Here is a 19,845-nt window from a genome sequence, read left to right on the forward strand (position 1 = left end):
ATTTACTGCGCAGACCTCCCATCTCAGTCCTGTAACACAAAACGAAAGGCTAGAAAATTTCACTTATCAACAATGCTAGCACAAGGAATCTAGCTCCTTCAAAAAAATCAGCACAGACACAACAGGGCAAGCGGTCTATTTCTATGCTGGATGATTCTATAGCAACTAATTTTACCAGAGCTGCAAAGCAAAAGATAATGCAATTTACCAACTGCTTTGGACCCTTCGACTACAATCCTTCATTAATCTTTTGCCCTCATCAGTTCTCTGAAACTTTAAGATATTGAAACCTCTCTCCTTACTCCGCTGTCTAACTCCTTTCCAAAGCCAAGATTTCACTCAATTCTGATGAAACTTTAGGAAGCTATTTAAGGTGGAGAATAACATACTTATGTGTCTGTCCATAAGAGTAACAAAATATTTAGTTAACACACACATTTAGACAATAAATTAGAAGCATGCAGAGGAGTCGTGCAGCTGCTGTGAAGCTGATTTATCAAAAGGAGCTGACCTCAGCTTTGCATTCAGAATCTGCTCGTGAAGAGCACAGCAAATTTAGTTAATTGGAGATGCATCAAATAGTGGAAGCAGACCCAATCCGAATCACTGAAGGCAACCAGGTTACAGAGAAATATACATTCTGTAATTTACTGCTTCTATGCAGCCTCTCTGAAATAGTAAAGTTAAGACCCAAGGTGTGCTATCTACAGTTTATACTTACTCAAGAATCCTGTTCAGAGTAGTAATTTCCATACTCACCCACAGGAGAAATTGGCTGAAAAATATTATTCACAGGTAACCCTTCCTTCCGTAATGACCAACATTCTACAATGCTTCCAGTCAAACTGGAAGCACACAGCAACACCTGCAGGAGACAAAAACTGTCATGTTATCCTGACTTTTTAGTTTTTATGCTAATATCCAAAAACCTGAATCAAAATATATTTTCTTCTCTTCTGAAATGGTGTACAGCCATTATAGCCCAATTCCCAATTTCTTCCCAATACTCCATTTAATGCTTCCCATCTCATGTGCCTTGCCCCCACGTTGGATAAATACTTCTAGCTCTTTGCTCCTTACTGCAGCTTTGCTACGGAATTCTTTTTTTTAAAGTTTAAAAATGCTGGATAAAGGATGCTTCCATTTGAAATGCCCTCTCTCTCTGTCTTCACAGCTTTCAAGCTGACATACCTCAGATTGTTCCTCCAACTTTGAAATCCTGTCTACCATCCTTAAATGATGTCAAGCCCAACCTCTGGCCATTAACTGACCGCCCCAGGAAAAATCACAATGACTGACTGATTCCCACAGATTGCGGACTTCTAACCCACATTTCAGCCAGACAATAGGATTCAGAAGGAAACATGGAAAATCCTGCCCAAGGCTTTATTACTGTGTCCCTAATGAATAATTAAGAGTGAAAATCCAAACACCTACTATAACTGCTCAAACTAATTCAAAACTACCACAAGCAGCTATTAAGGCATATATTTGTGCCCATTTTAACTCTCTCCAAACCAATTCACTAATGAAGTTAAAAGTAGGCCCCTATAGAAACCATATATAAGTGGTTACAAAGTAAGACTAAATTATGGTCAAGCACTTCCAATAGTTTAGGGTTATTTGGATTTTCCTGTGTGCACGATTCCTTGGAGTTTTCTATTCCTGCACTGAAAATCATTACCACACACTCATTCGGCTTCAGCTGAAGAATTGGTCCATAACTTCCGCAGAGTGGCAATCTCTGGTGTACTATGGGAGCTTGGTCTGGGTGTTTAAATTGTTACTCTGGAGCTAGAAGTGATTCTTTTTTCCTTCTATCAGGATAAAACTAGCAGAACAATCCAAAGCTAGTGATTTAAATCACTTCTGTCCGATGTCTCCTAGCCCAGCACAATTATCCAGAAGAAATGAGCATTTCTGAACAGTTGCCAAGTTCCTAGACAGAATTCCCAGCACATCATGGGATATTTGTTAAATGTGACACTGGGGAATCAGAAAATTATGGATCAAAATGTCCAGTTCTGGGCACCACTATTTAGAAAGGATGTGAAGGCATTAGAGACGGTGCAGAAAAGATTCACAAGAATAGTCCCAGGGATGTGGAACTTCAGGTAGAGAGTGAATAGATTGGAGAAGCTAGGATCACTTTCCTTACAAAATAGAAAATTAAGGTGGTTTGATAGAGGAAAAGTCATGAAGGGATTGGACAGGGAGAAACTGTTCCCATTGGCAGAAGGATTGAGAACAAATGGGCACAGATCCAAGGTAATTGACAAAAGAAGCAATGGAGGCATGAAGGAAAACTTTTTTTTACAAGTGGTTAGAATCTGGAATGCACTGCCAAGCGTGTGGTGAAGGCACATTCATTTACGGCATTCAAAAGGGAACTGGATCATTATCTGAAAAGGAAAAATATGCAGATTATGGGAAAAATGCAGGAAGAGGAACTAGATGAATTTATCTTGCAGAGGACCAGCATGGACACAATGAGTTGAATAGCCTCATTCTGTGTTGAGTCATTTTATGATTCCATGAGAGATGTCACTATATCTAACAAGAAACTGACTGACTAAACAGGGGCTGAAACAACGTGACAACATAACACTACTGGTAACCAGGCTGTCTCTTTTGATACAGACTCAAAATACTGTGGATGCTACAAATCTGAAATAAAGACAGGAAACTCTGAATATGCTCAGATGGTTTGACAATGTGTGCAGAAATAGTTCAGCAATTCAGCTCAGTCCTGGAACATTAACACACTTTTATTTCTCCATAGATGCTGTGTGGATAGCTGAGTATTTCCAATCTCCACTGACATACAGTATTAAATAGGTTATCATATTTATTTCCATTAGCAGCTGCTAATCAAATTGGCTTCAGAAATGGCATTTTTGCATTATCACCTCACTGAACTTTTTTTTCCCCCATAAATCAACATAAACAGTCATATCTTAGATTCGCTCAATTATCATAGAATCCCTACAGCGGAGGAGGCTGTCATTCGGTCCATCGAATCTGCACTGGCAACAATCCCACCCAGGCCTTATCCCCATAATCCCACACATTCATCCTGCAAAGCCCCAGGATACTAAGGGGCAATTTAGTATGGCCAATCAACCTAACCTCCACATCTTTCAAATGCGGGAGGAAACTGGAGCACCCAGAGGAAACCCACGCAGACATGGGAGAACGTGCAAACTCCACACAGACAGTGACCGGAGGCCAGAATTGAATACAGATCCCTGGAGTTGTAAGGTAGCAGTGCTGACCACTGTGCAACTGTGCCACCCAATCATGACAGCATTTATGTAATGGGAAATAATACCAATCCTTGCTTTAAGGCCACACAGGAACACAGGATGTAGCTTTAAGGACAACCAAGCCACCATCCAAATTGGTTGTGTTTTATATATTTACATTAGGAGTAACAACATAACAGACTTATTACATGTTGACCAAAAGATAGTAGAATTGCATGGGGGAGGGGGAGGTGGTGACCGCAGAGCTATGAGGTAAGGATAAGGAAAGAATCATGTTACCTGTTCAGATGTCTCTCTTGTTAAAAACTTCAGGTGAGTGACAGCTGGATACTTCTCCTTTCGAGCAGTGTCCGTTGTACAACGCATGAATAGTGATGGAAGCAACTCAGTGTCAATTTTGCATTTCTCATTTACAACACTCACGCAGACTTTATAAAATTGAACAGGAGAGGAGCTGCTGCCATCTGACGTTGTCACCACAATGTTCCCACCTCCAGTGAATGCAATGTCTGCCAGGGCAACTCTGCTTCGCAACCGTGATAAACTCTCTGTAGCAGTGAGGACTTGTCCGCTAGGTTTCAGTAATGACACAGTCACTAGACCACTGATGGTTACAGCAATCCAACCTTCCATCGGCTTTCCGCCAAACAGAGTCAAAGAAGGGCTGAATTTCACACGAGAAAACTTCTCACCAAAATTTGATGCACCAGACTGATGGGCAGCGAGATGAAGAAGAAAAAGAGTCACCTTAAAACTACTTTAAAAATGAATGACTTAAGAAAATTTTATAGAATAGTGCAGTTTTGTCATAGCTCACAGATTCAATAGAAAAAAGTTCTCTGTTGCATTCAGCCATGTGACAAGATCAATCAGGCAATGGATTTTGTTTCAGACTCAAGAGCAGTAAAAACAATAGAACAGCTTGGATACGTCAAATGAACTTGCCTTAAACCTTAGCACAATATCTGACATTTCACCTGCTTAATAATGTTGGTAAACATTGTCAATAAAGTTGGCTGGTCACATTTTGCACAATATTGGATTAATATTTACGCAAACGAGTGAAGTCAGAAATAGGTGTTTTACTCCTATCTTAAGAGCAAAAGGGTGGCTAGGGGTAAAATCAGTCCCCTCAGGGACAGACGAGGGGAATTGTGCTTAGAGGCAGAGGGAATGGGGGAGATCCTGAATGAATACTTTGCGTAGGTATTCACGGAGGGGCTTGATGTCTGGTACGGTCATCGAGGGAGCTGTAGACCAATTGAAAGATCTATCAATTACGAGGGAAGAAGCGTCAGGGCTTTTACGTAGCATTAAAACCGATAAATCTCCGGGGCCCGATGGCATTTATCCTAGGCTGCTTAGGGAGGCGAGGGATGAGATTGCTGGGCCTCTGACGCAAATCTTTGTCTCTTCTTTGGACACAGGTGAGGTACCAGAGGACTGGAGGATAGCGAACGTGGTACCGTTGTTTAAAAAGGGTAAGAGGGATAGCCTGGGTAACTATAGGCCAATGAGTTTAACGTCAGTGGTAGGCAAGTTGATGGAGAGGATTCTTAGGGATAGGATATACGAGCACTTAGAGCGTTGCGATCTGATTAAGGATACGCAGCATGGCTTTGTAAAGGGGAAGTCTTGCCTTACAAATCTGGTAGAATTCTTTGAGGAGGTGACAAAAACGGTTGACGAAGGACGAGCCGTTGATGTTGTCTATATGGATTTCAGCAAGGTGTTTGACAAAGTCCCTCATGGTAAGTTGGTAGAGAAGATTAAAGCTCATGGGATACGTGGCCAGGTATCTAGATGGGTAGAGAACTGGCTTGCATAGAGGAGTCAGAGAGTAGTAGTGGAGGGGTCCCTTTCTAGCTGGAGGTCTGTCACTAGTGGTGTGCCGCAGGGCTCAGTACTGGGACCTCTTCTCTTTGTAGCGTATATAAATGATTTGGAAGAGGGAGTAGGTGGTGTGATCAGCAAATTTGCTGATGACACCAAGATGGCTGGATTGGCGGGCAGTGAGGAGCAGTGTCTGGCAATACAACGGGATATTGATAGGCTGGTTGATTGGGCAGATACATGGTAAATGGAGTTTAATCCAGATAAATGTGAGGTGATGCATTTTGGCCGGAATAATGTATGGGGGAGTTATATGATAAAGAGTAAGCCCATAAGGAGTACAGAATCACAGCGAGACCTGGGGATGCAAGTGCACAAGTCTTTGAAGGTGGCAGTGCAAGTGGAGAGTGTGGTGAAGAAAGCCTATGGTATGTTAGCCTTTATAGGAAGGGGTATAGAATATAAGAGCTGGAGTCTAATATTGCAGTTGTATAGAACGTTGGTTAGGCCGCATTTAGAGTACGGTGTCCAGTTCTGGTCGCCTTACTACTGGAAGGACGTGGAGACTCTGGAGAGAGTGCAGAGGAGGTTTACCAGGATGTTGCCTGGTATGGAAGGACTGGGGTATGAGGAAAGATTGAAGAAATTGGGGCTCTTTTCCCTTGAAAGACGCTGACTGAGGGGGGATCTAATAGAGGTATATAAGATTATGAAGGGTATAGATAAACAGAGGTAAGCTATTTCCTATGATAGAGACACATAGGACAAGGGGCCATGGGCTTAAGGTGAGGGGGGAGAGGTATAACACAGATATTAGAGGGAGGTTTTTCACAGAGGGTAGTGGGGGTATGGAATGCTCTGCCAAGTAAGTTGGTGGAGGCAAACACGCTAGAGTCATTTAAGAGTAACTTAGACAGGCACATGACTGGGTTGGAGATGGGTGGATATAGGAGATTATTTTAAATAAGGGTCATTAGCATTGGGGCGTCCCTGGTAAGGCAAATGGATACGGTACAATAATAATGTTTTTTTCTTTTCATTCACAGATTTTAAGTCGGTCCGCCTTGTATCCAACAAGGGGCATACATGCGATGGGTCGTACTTGGGCTGCTCTTGGTTGTTCGAGATTGGCCTAGTGCTTCATGTCGTTAGTGTGTGCTTAAACTGGACCAGATACTGGGCAACATGACAGCTCAGTGACTATCACTGATTGCTGTGCAGACACATGGAGTTGGGCCAGTGTCTGTGGGAGTTTGCGCATTCTCCCCGTGCTTGCGTGGGTTTTCTCCGGGTGCTCCGGTTTCCTCCCACACCCCAAATATGTGCTATTAGGCTGATTGGCAGTAATAAATTGTCCCTAAATTAGTTTCCCTCAATGTGGATGGCCATAAACAATAGATAAGGGTCATGGGTGGAGGGGGGGTACTGGTAGTGTTAAAATGGTGGCGCGGGCTCGTTGGGCCGAAGGGCCTGCTCCCGGGCTGCTTTGTTCTTTGTTTGTAAACATCAGATTTGTACTCCTCTTGTTAACAGTTATTTCAAATCTGAAAGATTCTACAATGGGATTAGAATCCTTCCCAGGTTTTTAAACAGTAATGTCATGCCAGTCCCAGAAATGAAGTACAACCATTTGGCAACAGCATTAACAAAACTACAATGTGCTAATTAGTTGCTGATCAGCTTTCTGGTCCATTACTATATGGAATAAACAAGCATGACTTCAATTTCTGACCTAAAACTAACTTAAGGGCCAAAATAATTGAGTTCACAGACCATTTCTGTCACAGGTAAACACATTTCAAAGAAGGAAGAAAAGTACAACACATGGACAGGCCCTTTGGCCCTCCAATGTGCCAATCATGATGCCCTAACTAAACTAAAAGACCTTCTGTTCTTACTTGGTCCGTATCTCTCTATTCCTTCCTTATTCATTTATCTATCTAGGTGCCTCTTAAATGTTGCTAACATGCCTACTTCTACTACCTCCACTGGCAGCTCATTCTAGGCATCCACCACTTTCTGCTTGAAAATCTTTCCCCGCACATCTCCCTTAAACCGTCACCCTCTCACCTCGATTGTAATTAATGCTTCCACCTAAGAAAAGGCCTCGGACTATCCACCCTGTCTATTGGTAATTTTGTAGACCTCTATCAGCTCTCCCCTCAGCCCCCATTTTTCCAAGCGAAAACAATCCTAGTTTATTCAATCTCTCCTCATAGTCAACATCCTCGAGACCAGGCAACATGCTGGAGAGCCTTCTTTGCATGCTCTCCAAAGCTTCCATGTCCTTCTGCAGATATGTTGACCAGAACTGCATGCAATACTCCAAATGCATCCTAACCAAAATTTTATATAGCTGCAACATATTTTCCAACTGTTGTACTCAATGACCCAGCTGAAGGCAAGCATTCCATATGCTTTCTTCATCAGCTGTGTTGCCACTTCTAGGGGACTGTGGACCTGCATGCCCAGATCCTTCTGTATGTTAAGGTTCTTAAGTGTTCTGACATTTCCAGTATAATTCACAACTAAATTTGATACTCCAAAAAATGCATAATTTGTCTGGATTAAACACCATCTGTAATTTCTGTGCCAAATCTCCAATCTATATCCCGTTGTATCCTCTGACAATCCCCGGCACTAACAACTCCACCATTCTTCGTGTCATTTGCAAATTTACTCATCAGGCCTCCTATATTTTCCTCCAGAGCATTTATATATATGACAGAGGTCCCAGCACTGATCCCTGTGGTACGCCACTAGCTACAGATTTCCATTCTGAAAAAACACACTTCCACTTTTACTATCTTCTATATAACCAAGCCAGTTCTGTATCCATCTAGCCAGTCCACCCTAAATCTCACGTGATTTTAGTTTTTGTACCAGTTTGCCATGTGGGACCTTGCCAAATGCCTTACTAAAGTCCATATAAACTACATCCACAGCCCTTCCCTCAATTATCTTTGTCACTGCTTCAATAAACTCAATCAAGTTAGTGAGACACGACCTTCTTTGTACAAAACAATGGTGCCTGTCACTATCTAGTCCAATTTCTTTCAAACGTAAATAGATCCTGTCCCTCAGTATCTTCTCAAAAGCTTCCCCACCACTGACGTTAGGCTCACCAGCCTATAATTTCCTGGATTATCCCTGCTTCCTTTCTTAAACAAGGAAACAACATTGACCACAGGAGAATAACCAAAGAGGGTGTGAAGATATCTGTTAAGGCCCCAGCTATTTCTTCCTTTGTCTCCCACAGTGACATGGGATAGATCCCATCTGGCCCTAGGGTCTTGTCTATCTTAATGCAATTTAAGATACTCAACACTTCCGCCTTTGATATATTGACATTCTTTAGAGCATTCACACACCTTTCCCTGATGTCAACATCCATCATATCTTTCTCTTTGGTGAAAACCGACAGACTACTCATTAGAACATAGAACATAACAGCGCAGAACAGGCCCTTCGGCCCACAATGTTGCGCCGACCAGTTAAAAAACAATGACCCTCTAACCTAAACCAATCCCTTTCCATCCATAAACCTATCCACGGATCTCTTAAACGCCCCCAAACTAGGCGCATTTACAACTGCAGCAGGCAGGGCATTCCAATCCCTCACTACCCTCTGGGTAAAGAACCTACCCCTGACATCCGTCCTATAACTACCCCCCCTTAATTTAAAGCCATGCCCCCTCGTGCTAGCTTTCTCCATCCGAGGAAAAAGGCTATCACTGTCCATCCTATCTAAACCTCTAGTCATCTTATATGTTTCAATAAGATCCCCTCTTAGCCGCCTTCTTTCTAACGAAAACAACCCCAAATCCCTCAGTCTCTCCTCATAGGACCTCCCCTCCATACCAGGAAACATCCTGGTAAACCTCCTCTGCACCCTCTCCAAACTCCCCAGGACCGGATGGAATGCATCCGAGGGTTCTGAAAGAAATGGCGGAGGTGATAGTGGATGCCTTGGTGGTTATTTTCCAGACGTCGCTGGATTCCGGGGAAGTGCCGGAAGATTGGGAAACGGCTAATGTTACGCCGTTGTTTAAGAAGGGTGCCAGGCAAAAGGCGGGGAATTATAGGCCGGTTAGTTTAACGTCTGTGGTAGGTAAAATGTTAGAATCCGTCATTAAGGAGGAAATTGCGAGGCATCTTGAGAGGAATTGCTTGATAGAGCAGACGCAGCACGGTTTCATTAAAGGGAAGTCGTGTCTGACAAATTTACTGGAGTTCTATGAGGATGTGTCTAGGGCAGTGGATAGAGGAGAGCCGGTGGATGTGGTCTTTCTGGATTTTCAGAAGGCGTTTGACAAAGTACCTCATAAGAGGTTATTGCAGAAGGTCGGGGGACATGGAGTTGGGGGTAGGGTGTTAGCGTGGATAGAGGATTGGTTGTCAAATAGGAGGCAGAGAGTGGGGGTCAGTGGGTGCTACTCGGATTGGCGGATGGTGACTAGTGGAGTGCCCCAGGGGTCGGTGCTGGGGCCTCAGCTTTTTACCATTTATATAGATGATCTGGAGGAGGGAACCGAGTGTATGATGTCGAAATTTGCTGATGACACCAAGATTGGGAGAACGGCAAATTGCGCGGAGGGTGTGGAGAGTCTGCAGAAGGATCTAGATAGGCTGGGCGAATGGGCCAGGAAATGGCAAATGGAATTTAATGTTGGCAAGTGTGAGGTGGTCCACTTTGGTAGGAATAATGGTAGGAAGGACTATTACTTAAATGGCGAAAAACTGCAGCAGGCGACGGTGCAGAGGGACCTCGGGGTCCTTGTGCATGAGTCGCAAAAACCCAGCTTGCAGGTGCAGCAGGTGGTCAGGAAGGCGAATGGGATGCTGGCCTTCATAGCGAGGGAGATTGAATATAAAAGTAGGGAGGTCTTGCTGCAGCTGTATAGGGCATTGGTGAGGCTGCAGCTGGAGTACTGTGTGCAGTTTTGGGCACCGCACCTGCGCAAAGATATTTTGGCCTTGGAGGGAGTGCAGAGGAGGTTTACTAGGCTGATACCGGAGTTGAGGGGGTTGAGCTATGAGGAGAGGCTGAATAAACTAGGCTTGTACTCGTTAGAGTTTATAAGAATGAGGGGAGATCTCATTGAGACGTATAAGATGATGAATGGGATGGATAGGATAGAGGTGGAGAGACTCTTCCCGCTCAAAAAAGACAGTAGGACTAAGGGGCACAGCCTCAAGATAAAGGGGGGGCGGTTTAGAACAGAGTTGAGGAGGAACTTCTTCTCTCAAAGGGTGGTGAATCTCTGGAATTCTCTGCCCGTTGAAGTGCTGGAGGCTGCCTCGCTAAATATTTTTAAGACACGGGTTGATGGGTTTTTGATGAGAGAGGGGATTAAGGGTTATGGGGAGAGGGCGGGAAAGTGGAACTGAGCCATGACAGATCAGCCATGATCTTATTGAATGGCGGGGCAGGCTGGAAGGGCTAGATGGCCTACTCCTGCTCCTATTTCTTATGTTCTTATCCTTCCTATAATGTGGGGACCAGAACTGCACACAATACCCCAAGTGCGGCCGCACCAGAGTTGTGTCCAGTTGCAACATGACGCTGCGACTCCTAAATTCAATCCCCCTACCAATAAACGCCAAGACACCGTATGTCTTTTTAACAACCTTATCTAATTGATTCCCAACTTTCAGGGATCTATGTACACATACACCTAGATCCCTCTGTTCATCCACACTATTCAGAGTCCTCCCATTAGCCCTATACTCGACACATCTGTTATTCCTGCACTTACTCACTTATCTCACCCACTTACTGTGGCTCCACGCACAACTTCCCTCCTTTTCCCTTGAGTGGGGCTAGTTTTTCTCTTGCTACCCTCTTGCTCCTAATATATGCACAAAAAGCCTAGGGATTCTCCGTGATCCTGTTTGCTAAAAACATTTCATGGCCCTTTTTAGGCCTCCTAATTCCACATTTAAGTTCCTTCCTACTTTCATTATAGTCCTCAAAGGTTTCGTCAGTTTTTAGATGTCGAGACCTAGTGTATGCTTCTTTTTACCTTTTGAGTAAGTTTACAATTTCCCTTTCATCCATACCATTTCTATCCTTCATTTTTGCAGGGACATGCTTGTACTGCACTTCAACCAACTGACCTTTAAAAGCCTCCCATATGCCAGACATGGATTTGCCCACAAATAGCTGCTCCCAATCCACACTCCTCAGGTCCTATCAATTTGGATGTAATTGGCCCTTGTCCAATTAAGCACTCCATTCCTTTTCAGTAAGAGATGATTATTTGACTATTGTTGTATTGTTAACTCGTGTAATTAGGACTGTAGACAGGGCTTTAAACTAATTGGGGGGGGTGTGTGTGTGTGGGGAGGAAAGGGTGCGAGAGTAGGTGACATTACGGGGTCTAAAGTTAAGGAGATGGTACGGATAAGGGAGGAGGCCGAGGATGTCCCAATAATAAAGGGAGTAGGGGGCGTGAGTATGGTTGGTGGCGTTCTGGCAAATAGGGTCCGGGTGGAGGCTGGGATGAAGGCGCTTTATCTGAATGCGCGAAGCATTAGGAATAAAGTGGATGAGTTGATGGCACACATCGACACAAATGGATATGATCTGGTGGCCATTACAGAGACGTGGCTGCAAGGTGACAGGGACTGGGAGCTGAATGTCCAGGGGTATCAAGTGTTTAGGAAGGATAGGCGGGAGGGAAGGGGGGGGCGCGTAGCTCTGCTGATTAAGGATAACATCAGGGTGGTAGCAAGGGATGATATTGGAGCCAAGGAGCAGAACGTGGAATCGTTGTGGGTAGAGATTAGGAACAGCAAAGGGAGGAAGATGCTGGTGGGTTTCGTCTATAGGCCCCCAAATAATGATCTGGAGGTGGGGCGGGCTGTTAACGCGCAAATAAGTGCAGCATGCAGGAATGGAACGGCTGTAATTATGGGGGATTTCAATCTGCACATTGATTGGTCGACCCATGTCAGACGCGGTGGGCTCGAGGAGTTCTTGGAATGCTGCCGGGATAGTTTCCTTGAACAGTGTGTGTTGGAGCCGACGAGGGAGCGAGCGATCTTGGATCTGGTGTTATGTAATGAGGCGGGTAGAATTAGGGACCTTGCGGTGAAGGATCCTCTTGGAGAGAGTAATCATTGTATGGTGGAGTTTCTGGTGCAGATGGAGGAGGAGAAAGTGGGTTCCCGGACACGTGTCCTTTGTTTGAACAGAGGGAAGTGCGGTAGGATGAGAGAAGAATCGGCAAATATTGACTGGGGGAGCGCGTTGGGAGGTAGGTCTGCTGAGGAGCAGTGGAGGATCTTTAAGGAGATCTTTCTTGGTGCTCAGCAGAAATTTATTCCGATGGTTAAAAAGGACCATAGGAGAGGTAATAAGCCGTGGATAACGAAGGAGGTGAAGGAAAGTGTTAAGTTAAAAGCGGAGGCGTTTAGAGTAGCTAAGAGTAGTGGGTGAGAAGAGGATTGGGAGAGGTTTAAATGTCAACAAAGACTGACAAAGAAGTTGACAAAAAAGGGTAGGAGAAACTATGAAGCTGGGCTAGCGCTTAATATAAAAAAGGATAGCAAGAGTTTTTATAAATATATAAAAAGGAAGAGGCTGGCTAGGGTGAACGTTGGACCCTTACAGGATGAGAGGGGGGACTTAGTGGTAGGGGATGGGGAAATGGCTGAGGTCTTGAATAACTTTTTTGTTTCGGTCTTCACGGAGGAAGACGTGAATAATTTGCCGGGTGTTAGTGATGGAAAGGTGGTAGGACTGGAGGGTCTCAATGACATTGTTGTTACTAGAGAGGTGGTGCTCGACAGACTGGAGGGACTGATTGTGGACAAGTCCCCAGGACCGGATGGAATGCATCCGAAGGTTCTGAAAGAAATGGCAGAGGTGATAGTGAATGCCTTGGTGGTTATTTTCCAGACGACGCTGGATTCCGGGGAAGTGCCAGAAGATTGGAAAGCGGCTAATGTTACGCCATTGTTTAAGAAGGGTGGCAGGCAAAAGGCAGGGAATTATAGGCCGGTTAGTTTAACGTCTGTTGTAGGTAAAATGTTAGAATCTGTCATCAAGGAGGAAATAGCGAGGCATCTTGAGGGGAATTGCTTGATAGAGCAGACGCAGCACGGTTTTGTTAAGGGGAAGTCGTGTCTGACAAATTTATTGGAGTTCTATGAGGATGTGTCTAGGGCGGTGTATAGAGGAGAGCCAGTGGATGTGGTCTTTCTTGATTTTCAGAAGGCGTTTGACAAGGTACCTCACAAGAGGTTATTGCAGAAGGTCAGGGGACATGGAGTTGGGGGTAGGGTGTTAGCGTGGATAGAGGATTGGTTGTCAAATAGGAGGCAGAGAGTGGGGGTTAACGGGTGCTACTCGGATTGGCGGATGGTGACTAGTAGAGTGCCCCAGGGGTCGGTGCTGGGGCCTCAGCTATTTACCATTTATATAGATGATCTGGAGAAGGGAACCGAGTGTAGGGTGTCGAAATTTGCTGATGACACCAAGATTGGGGGAACGGCAAATTGTGCGGAGAGTGTGGAGAGTCTGCAGAAGGATCTAGATAGGCTGGGCGAATGGGCCAGGAAATGGCAAATGGAATTTAATGTTGGCAAGTGCAAAGTGGTCCACTTTGGTAGGAATAATGGTAGGAAGGACTATTTCTTACGTGGCAAAAAACTGCGGCAGGCGACGGTGCAGAGGGACCTTGGGGTCCTTGTGCATGAGTCGCAAAAACCCAGCCTGCAGGTGCAGCAGGTGGTCAGGAAGGCGAATGGGATGCTGGCCTTCATCGCAAGGGGGATTGAATATAAAAGTAGGGAGGTCTTGCTGCGGCTATATAGGGCATTGGTGAGGCCACAGCTGGAGTACTGTGTGCAGTTTTGGTCGCTGCACTTACGCAAGGATATTTTGGCCTTAGAGGGAGTGCAGAGGAGGTTTACTAGGCTGATACCAGAGTTGAGGGGGTTGAGCTATGAGGAGAGGCTGAATAAACTAGGCTTGTAGTCGTTAGAGTTTAGAAGAATGAGGGGAGATCTCATTGAGATGTATAAGATGATGAATGGGATGGATAGGATAGAGGTGGAGAGACTCTTCCCGCTCAGAAAGGACAGTAGGACTAGGGGGCACAGCCTCAAGATAAGGGGGGGGGGGTGGTTTAGAACGGAGTTGAGGAGGAACTTCCTCACTCAAAGGGTGGTGAATCTCTGGAATTCTCTTCCCGTTGAGGTGGTGGAGGCTGCCTCACTAAATATTTTTAAGACGCGGGTTGATGGGTTTTTGATAAGCAAGGGGATTAAGGGTTATGGGGAGAGGGCGGGAATGTGGAACTGAGCCACGACAGATCAGCCATGATCTTATTGAATGGCGGGGCAGGCTCGAAGGGCTAGATGGCCTACTCCTGCTCCTATTTCTTATGTTCTTATGTTGCGGTCCCATCAGTAGAATAGAGGTATTAGATTTAACTAACAAAAACTTTGGATGTTGACATAATTAAAATAATACTCAAGATTTTGACAATAACGCAAACCTTTTCAACATGCAAGGCCAACTTGACACCATTGTGTAACCATGACAAGGCTACAATAGGGTCCCCATCAACTGAACTCCCAACGATGTTATCCCAACTGTTTACGAGGTGATCAGTCATACTCCAGCATTTCACCCGACCATCAGCATCAGCAGATAATAGCCGGGAACCTTTCAAAGAGACAGATGTAGAGGAAAATTACAGTTAGAAACAACATCTCAATTCATAAAGATACATTTTAGTGCTTATGGAAAGATTCAGTTCCAAACTAATGTTCCCTTACACGATTACATTAAATGTGAAACCAGAGATACATCAGTCAACATAATTGTGGCTATCCAAAAGAAAATATGAAAGGAATAAAAAGAAAAAAAAAATCACATTATGCAAACTCTTCGTTTGAAGTTTAATTATTAGTGTCACAAGTAGGCTTACATCAACACTTCAATTGAGATACGGTGAAAATCCCCTATTCGCCACACTTTGGCACCTGTTCAGGTACGTTGAGGGGGAACTTAGCGTGGTCAATTCACTTAACCAGCATGTCTTTCGGGCTGAGGGGGGAAACCAGAGCACCCAGAGGAAACCCACGCAGACATGGGAGAACGTACAGACTTTGCACAGTGACACAGTTGGGAATTGAACCCGGGTCCCTGGCACTGAGAGACAGCTGTGCTAACCACTGTGCCACCACACTGGTAGAGTTCCTCTGCATCATGTAGTAAAATCAAGAACAAGAGTTTTATGGCTTACGACATACACCACTAAGCATAATTCCCTTAAGATTCTCAGGTGCTTAAAAAAAGGTTATCTCCCAGCACACCTTTTCATAAACGGATAGATAATAGGGGAGAAACATTTAGCAGTTCAGATCTTCAGTTGAGGCCTTCAGTGTCATTGGACACTGCCAGGTAGACAGGATAACTGATTTGCATATATTATAATTACTTGTGTAATGTATTATGCATAGTTACTTGTTAATCATATTTCTGGTGCTCTAGTATACCTATACCAGCCTTATCGTTTTATGTTCCAATCTGGTGATACTGGGGCAGCACTGTATCACATTTATAGGTTAACCAAAACAAAAGGCTTACCAGATTGATCCCATTCCAGAGATGTAATCACTTCATGGTGTCCTGAGTTGATGGAATAAACATCCCAGGGATGCTCAGTGTCCAAAATGTGAATCATATAAGTAAGTTCTGTAAGGAGGAGTATGACTGTTTAGGGACACTGTTTAGCCTCACCAGCTTAAAAGATTTTCAACTTAATCAACAATAATCTAATGTAAAACAATACTGGGAGCAGGGTGGTTGGGTTTAAAGCAAAAGACACTTAATGCTTAGAACATACAGAGGGTCAAGGGAGCACATGAAAAAGAAACAAATATGTGGTTTTAGGCGGATGCGTCAGAATTCAGTAAAAGTCTGACCCCACTTAAATTGGGCAAGAATACAAAAGTTAAGGAATGATAAAGTTTTGAGCTTGACAGAATTCATCAGTATGAAGCAATGATAACCCAGTAAAACCCAATATGGTGAAAATTCCTTGTGTTAAATGCACTGCATTGGCATGGTTCAATTGGCAACATTCACCTCTAGCTGACAGCTTTTAACAAGTTCAAATTCAGCCAGAGGCAGAGTTTAGGGAAACATTTTTAAAATCCATATCAGAGCAAATTACACCAATAATTGTGCAGCCACAGCATGCAATCAGTACTGTGAATATTTTTATTTTACTGCAGTACTCTCACATTTTAAGGCTTTTCTGACTGCAATCTCTTTACCAACTCCTCACTTAAGTGCTACAGATGTAGTTGTGGCATCACTAATTCCATAATCACATGTATCCATGGAAACCCTACAGTGTAGGAGGCCTCCATTCGGCTCATGAAGTCTGCACTAACTCTCCAAAAGAGAATCATAGAATCCCTACAGTACAGTAGGGGGTCATTCGGCCCATTGAATCTGTACCAACGACAATCCCACCCAGTCCCATAATCCTCATTTACCCTGTAATTCCTCTGACACTAAGGTTAATTTAGTCTAGCCAATCAACCTAACCTGTACATCTTTGGACTGTGGGAGGAAACTGGAGCACCCGGAGGAAACCCACGCAGACATGGAGAGAACGTGCAAACTCCACACACTCAGTGACCCGAAGATGGAGTTGAACCCAGATCCTTAGCACTATGAGGCTGCAGCACTAAACACTGTGCCACCGCGCTGCCCATCTTACCCAGGAATGTCCCCACCCTATCCCTGTAATCCCTTACCATTGCTAATCCCCTGAACATGCACATCATAGGATCATGGGAGGAAACCAGAACACCCAGAGGAAATCCACACAGACACTAGGAGAACATGCAAACTCCACAGTCACCCAGAACCAGAATCAAACCTGGATCTCTGGTCCTGTGCCAAGCCACTATGCCTGTATTTTGTGTTACTCAAATATATTTGAAAGAAACTTCTTTATTTGCAGATATGGTATAGAGAATTTACTTAGGGTTGGGATTTAGTTTAATAAATTTTAAATTTTGTAATTCAGAGCCAGTTACTCCTCTACATGCTGATTGATGGCACTGAACATACCCTGTCCCATTTGATACATACAGTAATTCTAACAAAAGAAAACATCTTCCTAAAACTCCACAAAACTGGACTTTGCATTACAAGCAAATTGTTTAATACTGTTAAGTCTAAAACACAAGTGCAAGGAAAAAATTATATTTTTTTTGTTACTTATTTATGGGAAGTTGGTTTCACTGGCTAGATCAGCGTTTGTTGCCTATTCAGTTGCCGTTGAGGTGGTGGTTGTGAGCTGCCTTCTTCAACCGGTGCAGTCCCTGAGGTGTAGAATCATAGACTCGATGGGCCTAGAGTCTGTACCAACCACAATCGCATCGAAGGCCACACATTTACTCTGTGAATCCCCCTGAAGCTAGGGTCAATTTAGCAAGGCCAATCAACCTAACCCGTACATCTTTGTAGCATGAGAGGAAACTCATGCAGATACAGGGAGAATGTGCAAACCCCACACAGACAGTGACCCAAGACCAAAATTGAACCTGGGTCTCTGGCATTGTGAGGCAGCAGTGCTAACCACTGCACCAACGTGCCATCCATAGTGCTGTTCGGGATTTTGACCTATCAGTGAAGGAACAGCAATATATTTCCAAGTCAGGGTCATTAGTGACATGGAGAGGAACCTCCTGTGGTGGTGTTCCCAGATATCTGCTGCTCTAGATGGTAGTGATTCTGAGTTCGGAAGGTACTGCCTACGGAACCTTGTTGAGTCCTGCAGTGTATCTTTCAGATGGTACACACTGCTGCCACGGTTCATCAGTGGCGAAGGGATTGAATGTTTGCAAAGCAGGGCTGCTTTGTGCTCAGTGTCAAGTTTCACTGCTGTTGGAGCTGCACTCATCCAGACAAGTGGAGAGTTCCATCACGCTCCTGTATTGTGCCTTTAGATAGCGAACAGGCTTTGGCAAGGCAGGTGGTGAGTTACTCACCACAGGATTCCTAGCCTTTGACCTGTTCTGGTAGCCACAACATTTATATGGCTAGTCCAGTTCAATTTCTATTCAATGGTAACTCACCATGTTGATACTGGGGAATTCAGCAATGGCAATGCCACTAAATGTCAAGGGGTGATAGTCAATCCTTTTTTTTGGATATGGTTATTGTCTGGCATTTGTGTGGCACAAATATTGCTTGCCACTTGTCAACGCAAGCCTGAATATTGTTCAGGTTTTGCTACATTTAATACATTCTGGGCCCTTGCCACCCTCCATGTTTCCAAGTGCTGTTGAACATGGAGGAGTACTGATTCATCAGCTGAGGGGGTAAGGCACATGGTACATGACAATGAGCAGTTTCCTTGTCTATGTTTGACCTGATGCCACAAGACTTCATGACACCATGTTAAATATCAATGTAGCACCTTTCATAACTGTGGATATCTCAAAGCACTTGTCAATATACTTTTGCAGTACAGCCACCACTGTGATATAGGAGACACAGCTGAACCCAATTTGTGTGGAGCAAAGTCCCACAAGCAACAATACATTGGTTGAAAGATAAATATTAATCAGTACACTAGCAAGAATTTCCATGCTCTCCTTTAAAATGGTGCATTGGCATCTTAAACATCCACTTCAGAGGACCTCAATTTAATAGCTCATTCAGAGGTAGCATCTTTAGTGTTGCATTCCCTCAGCATTACACTCATTGAAGCATCAGCCTAGATTTGTATTCGAGTCCTTAACTGAGGCTTGAAGACACAACCATCTGATTCAGAAGTAAGAGTACTGTCCACTATATAACATAACATATATTCAACTTAATATTACTTAACCAAAATCACTAAAAATAAGTCTGTCATTTTGATTCATTGTTATGAGATCTTGTTCTGTGTAAACAGGTTAGCATTTCATTCCAGGTAACAGTCACACATTGCACATGAAGTTTTTCGAAATAATTCCGTATTACAGAAATGCGGGATTCTTACAATAAACTGCGGTAACGTTAGACTTCCAGAACTTTCCCATCACTGAGCCAGTACAATGGAAAGCCGAGACAGACCAGACCCAAATTCCCACCTTGCTCCTCCTCGTTCTTCAGGTCCGTGCTGAAGGCAACAAGGTTTCTGCAAGACCAAGCACACACCAGCGGTACAGACGGACAGTAATTACTCTTCGGCCGCTTTTCCCACTCACAGACGTACGCAACATCCATGTTTACTGCTCCCAGCCACTGTCTGCCCCTCACACGCAGGCAGAGCGCATGCGCACCCGGACCCGCTCATACCCGGGGCGCCGTCCCTCGCACTCAGTGCGCAGGCGCATCTGGTTTCTCTTCCTCAGCGTAGGCGCGTCTGGATCCCGCACACTCAAAGGGAAAGCGTACCTCACACATCTAGTTCCATGAGACTTCCGTGAGTGCAAGCGCGCCCAACCCCTCTTCAAATCAGAGCGCAGGCGCCCGGTGCCCATCACACTCAGAGTGCAGGCGCGCGTTCAGTTCTTTGTGCTCCAATTAGACAATAAATACCAGCAAATTGACGGATTCTGTGTTTTAACATTATTGTTAAAGTGTTTTTGTATTTATAAGGGGGCAATCATTCCAGTTTCAATCTTAATGTGAATTTTCTTTTTATAAATGCTGCCATATTCCAGTTTTTATTTGCAACGTTCCCCCTTTTCCAGATACATATATTTACAGCTCTCA

At 44.3% G+C, this 19,845-nt stretch overlaps 1 protein-coding gene across 3 annotated transcripts in view; it reads right to left on the reverse strand.

Annotated features, from left to right (window-relative positions):
* Nucleotides 1-19,376, reverse strand: part of med16 (mediator complex subunit 16) — a 41,698-nt gene extending 22,322 nt beyond the window's left edge. For 2 of the 3 annotated variants that reach the window (XM_080212704.1, XM_080212706.1), the window contains exons 1-5: nucleotides 19,218-19,376; nucleotides 15,706-15,813; nucleotides 14,609-14,778; nucleotides 3,546-3,977; nucleotides 760-865 (exon numbers count right to left, since the gene is read on the reverse strand). In XM_080212704.1, the coding sequence (XP_080068830.1) occupies nucleotides 760-865; nucleotides 3,546-3,977; nucleotides 14,609-14,778; nucleotides 15,706-15,813; nucleotides 19,218-19,353 (952 nt within the window). In that variant the 5' untranslated portion in view covers nucleotides 19,354-19,376. The other variant, XM_080212705.1, reaches the window with a different exon arrangement.
* Between the last annotated feature and the right edge of the window lie 469 nt (nucleotides 19,377-19,845).

Source organism: Carcharhinus amblyrhynchos, chromosome 26, assembly GCF_965287045.1.
Source record: "Carcharhinus amblyrhynchos chromosome 26, sCarAmb.v2.hapA, whole genome shotgun sequence".
Lineage (NCBI taxonomy): Eukaryota > Metazoa > Chordata > Chondrichthyes > Carcharhiniformes > Carcharhinidae > Carcharhinus > Carcharhinus amblyrhynchos.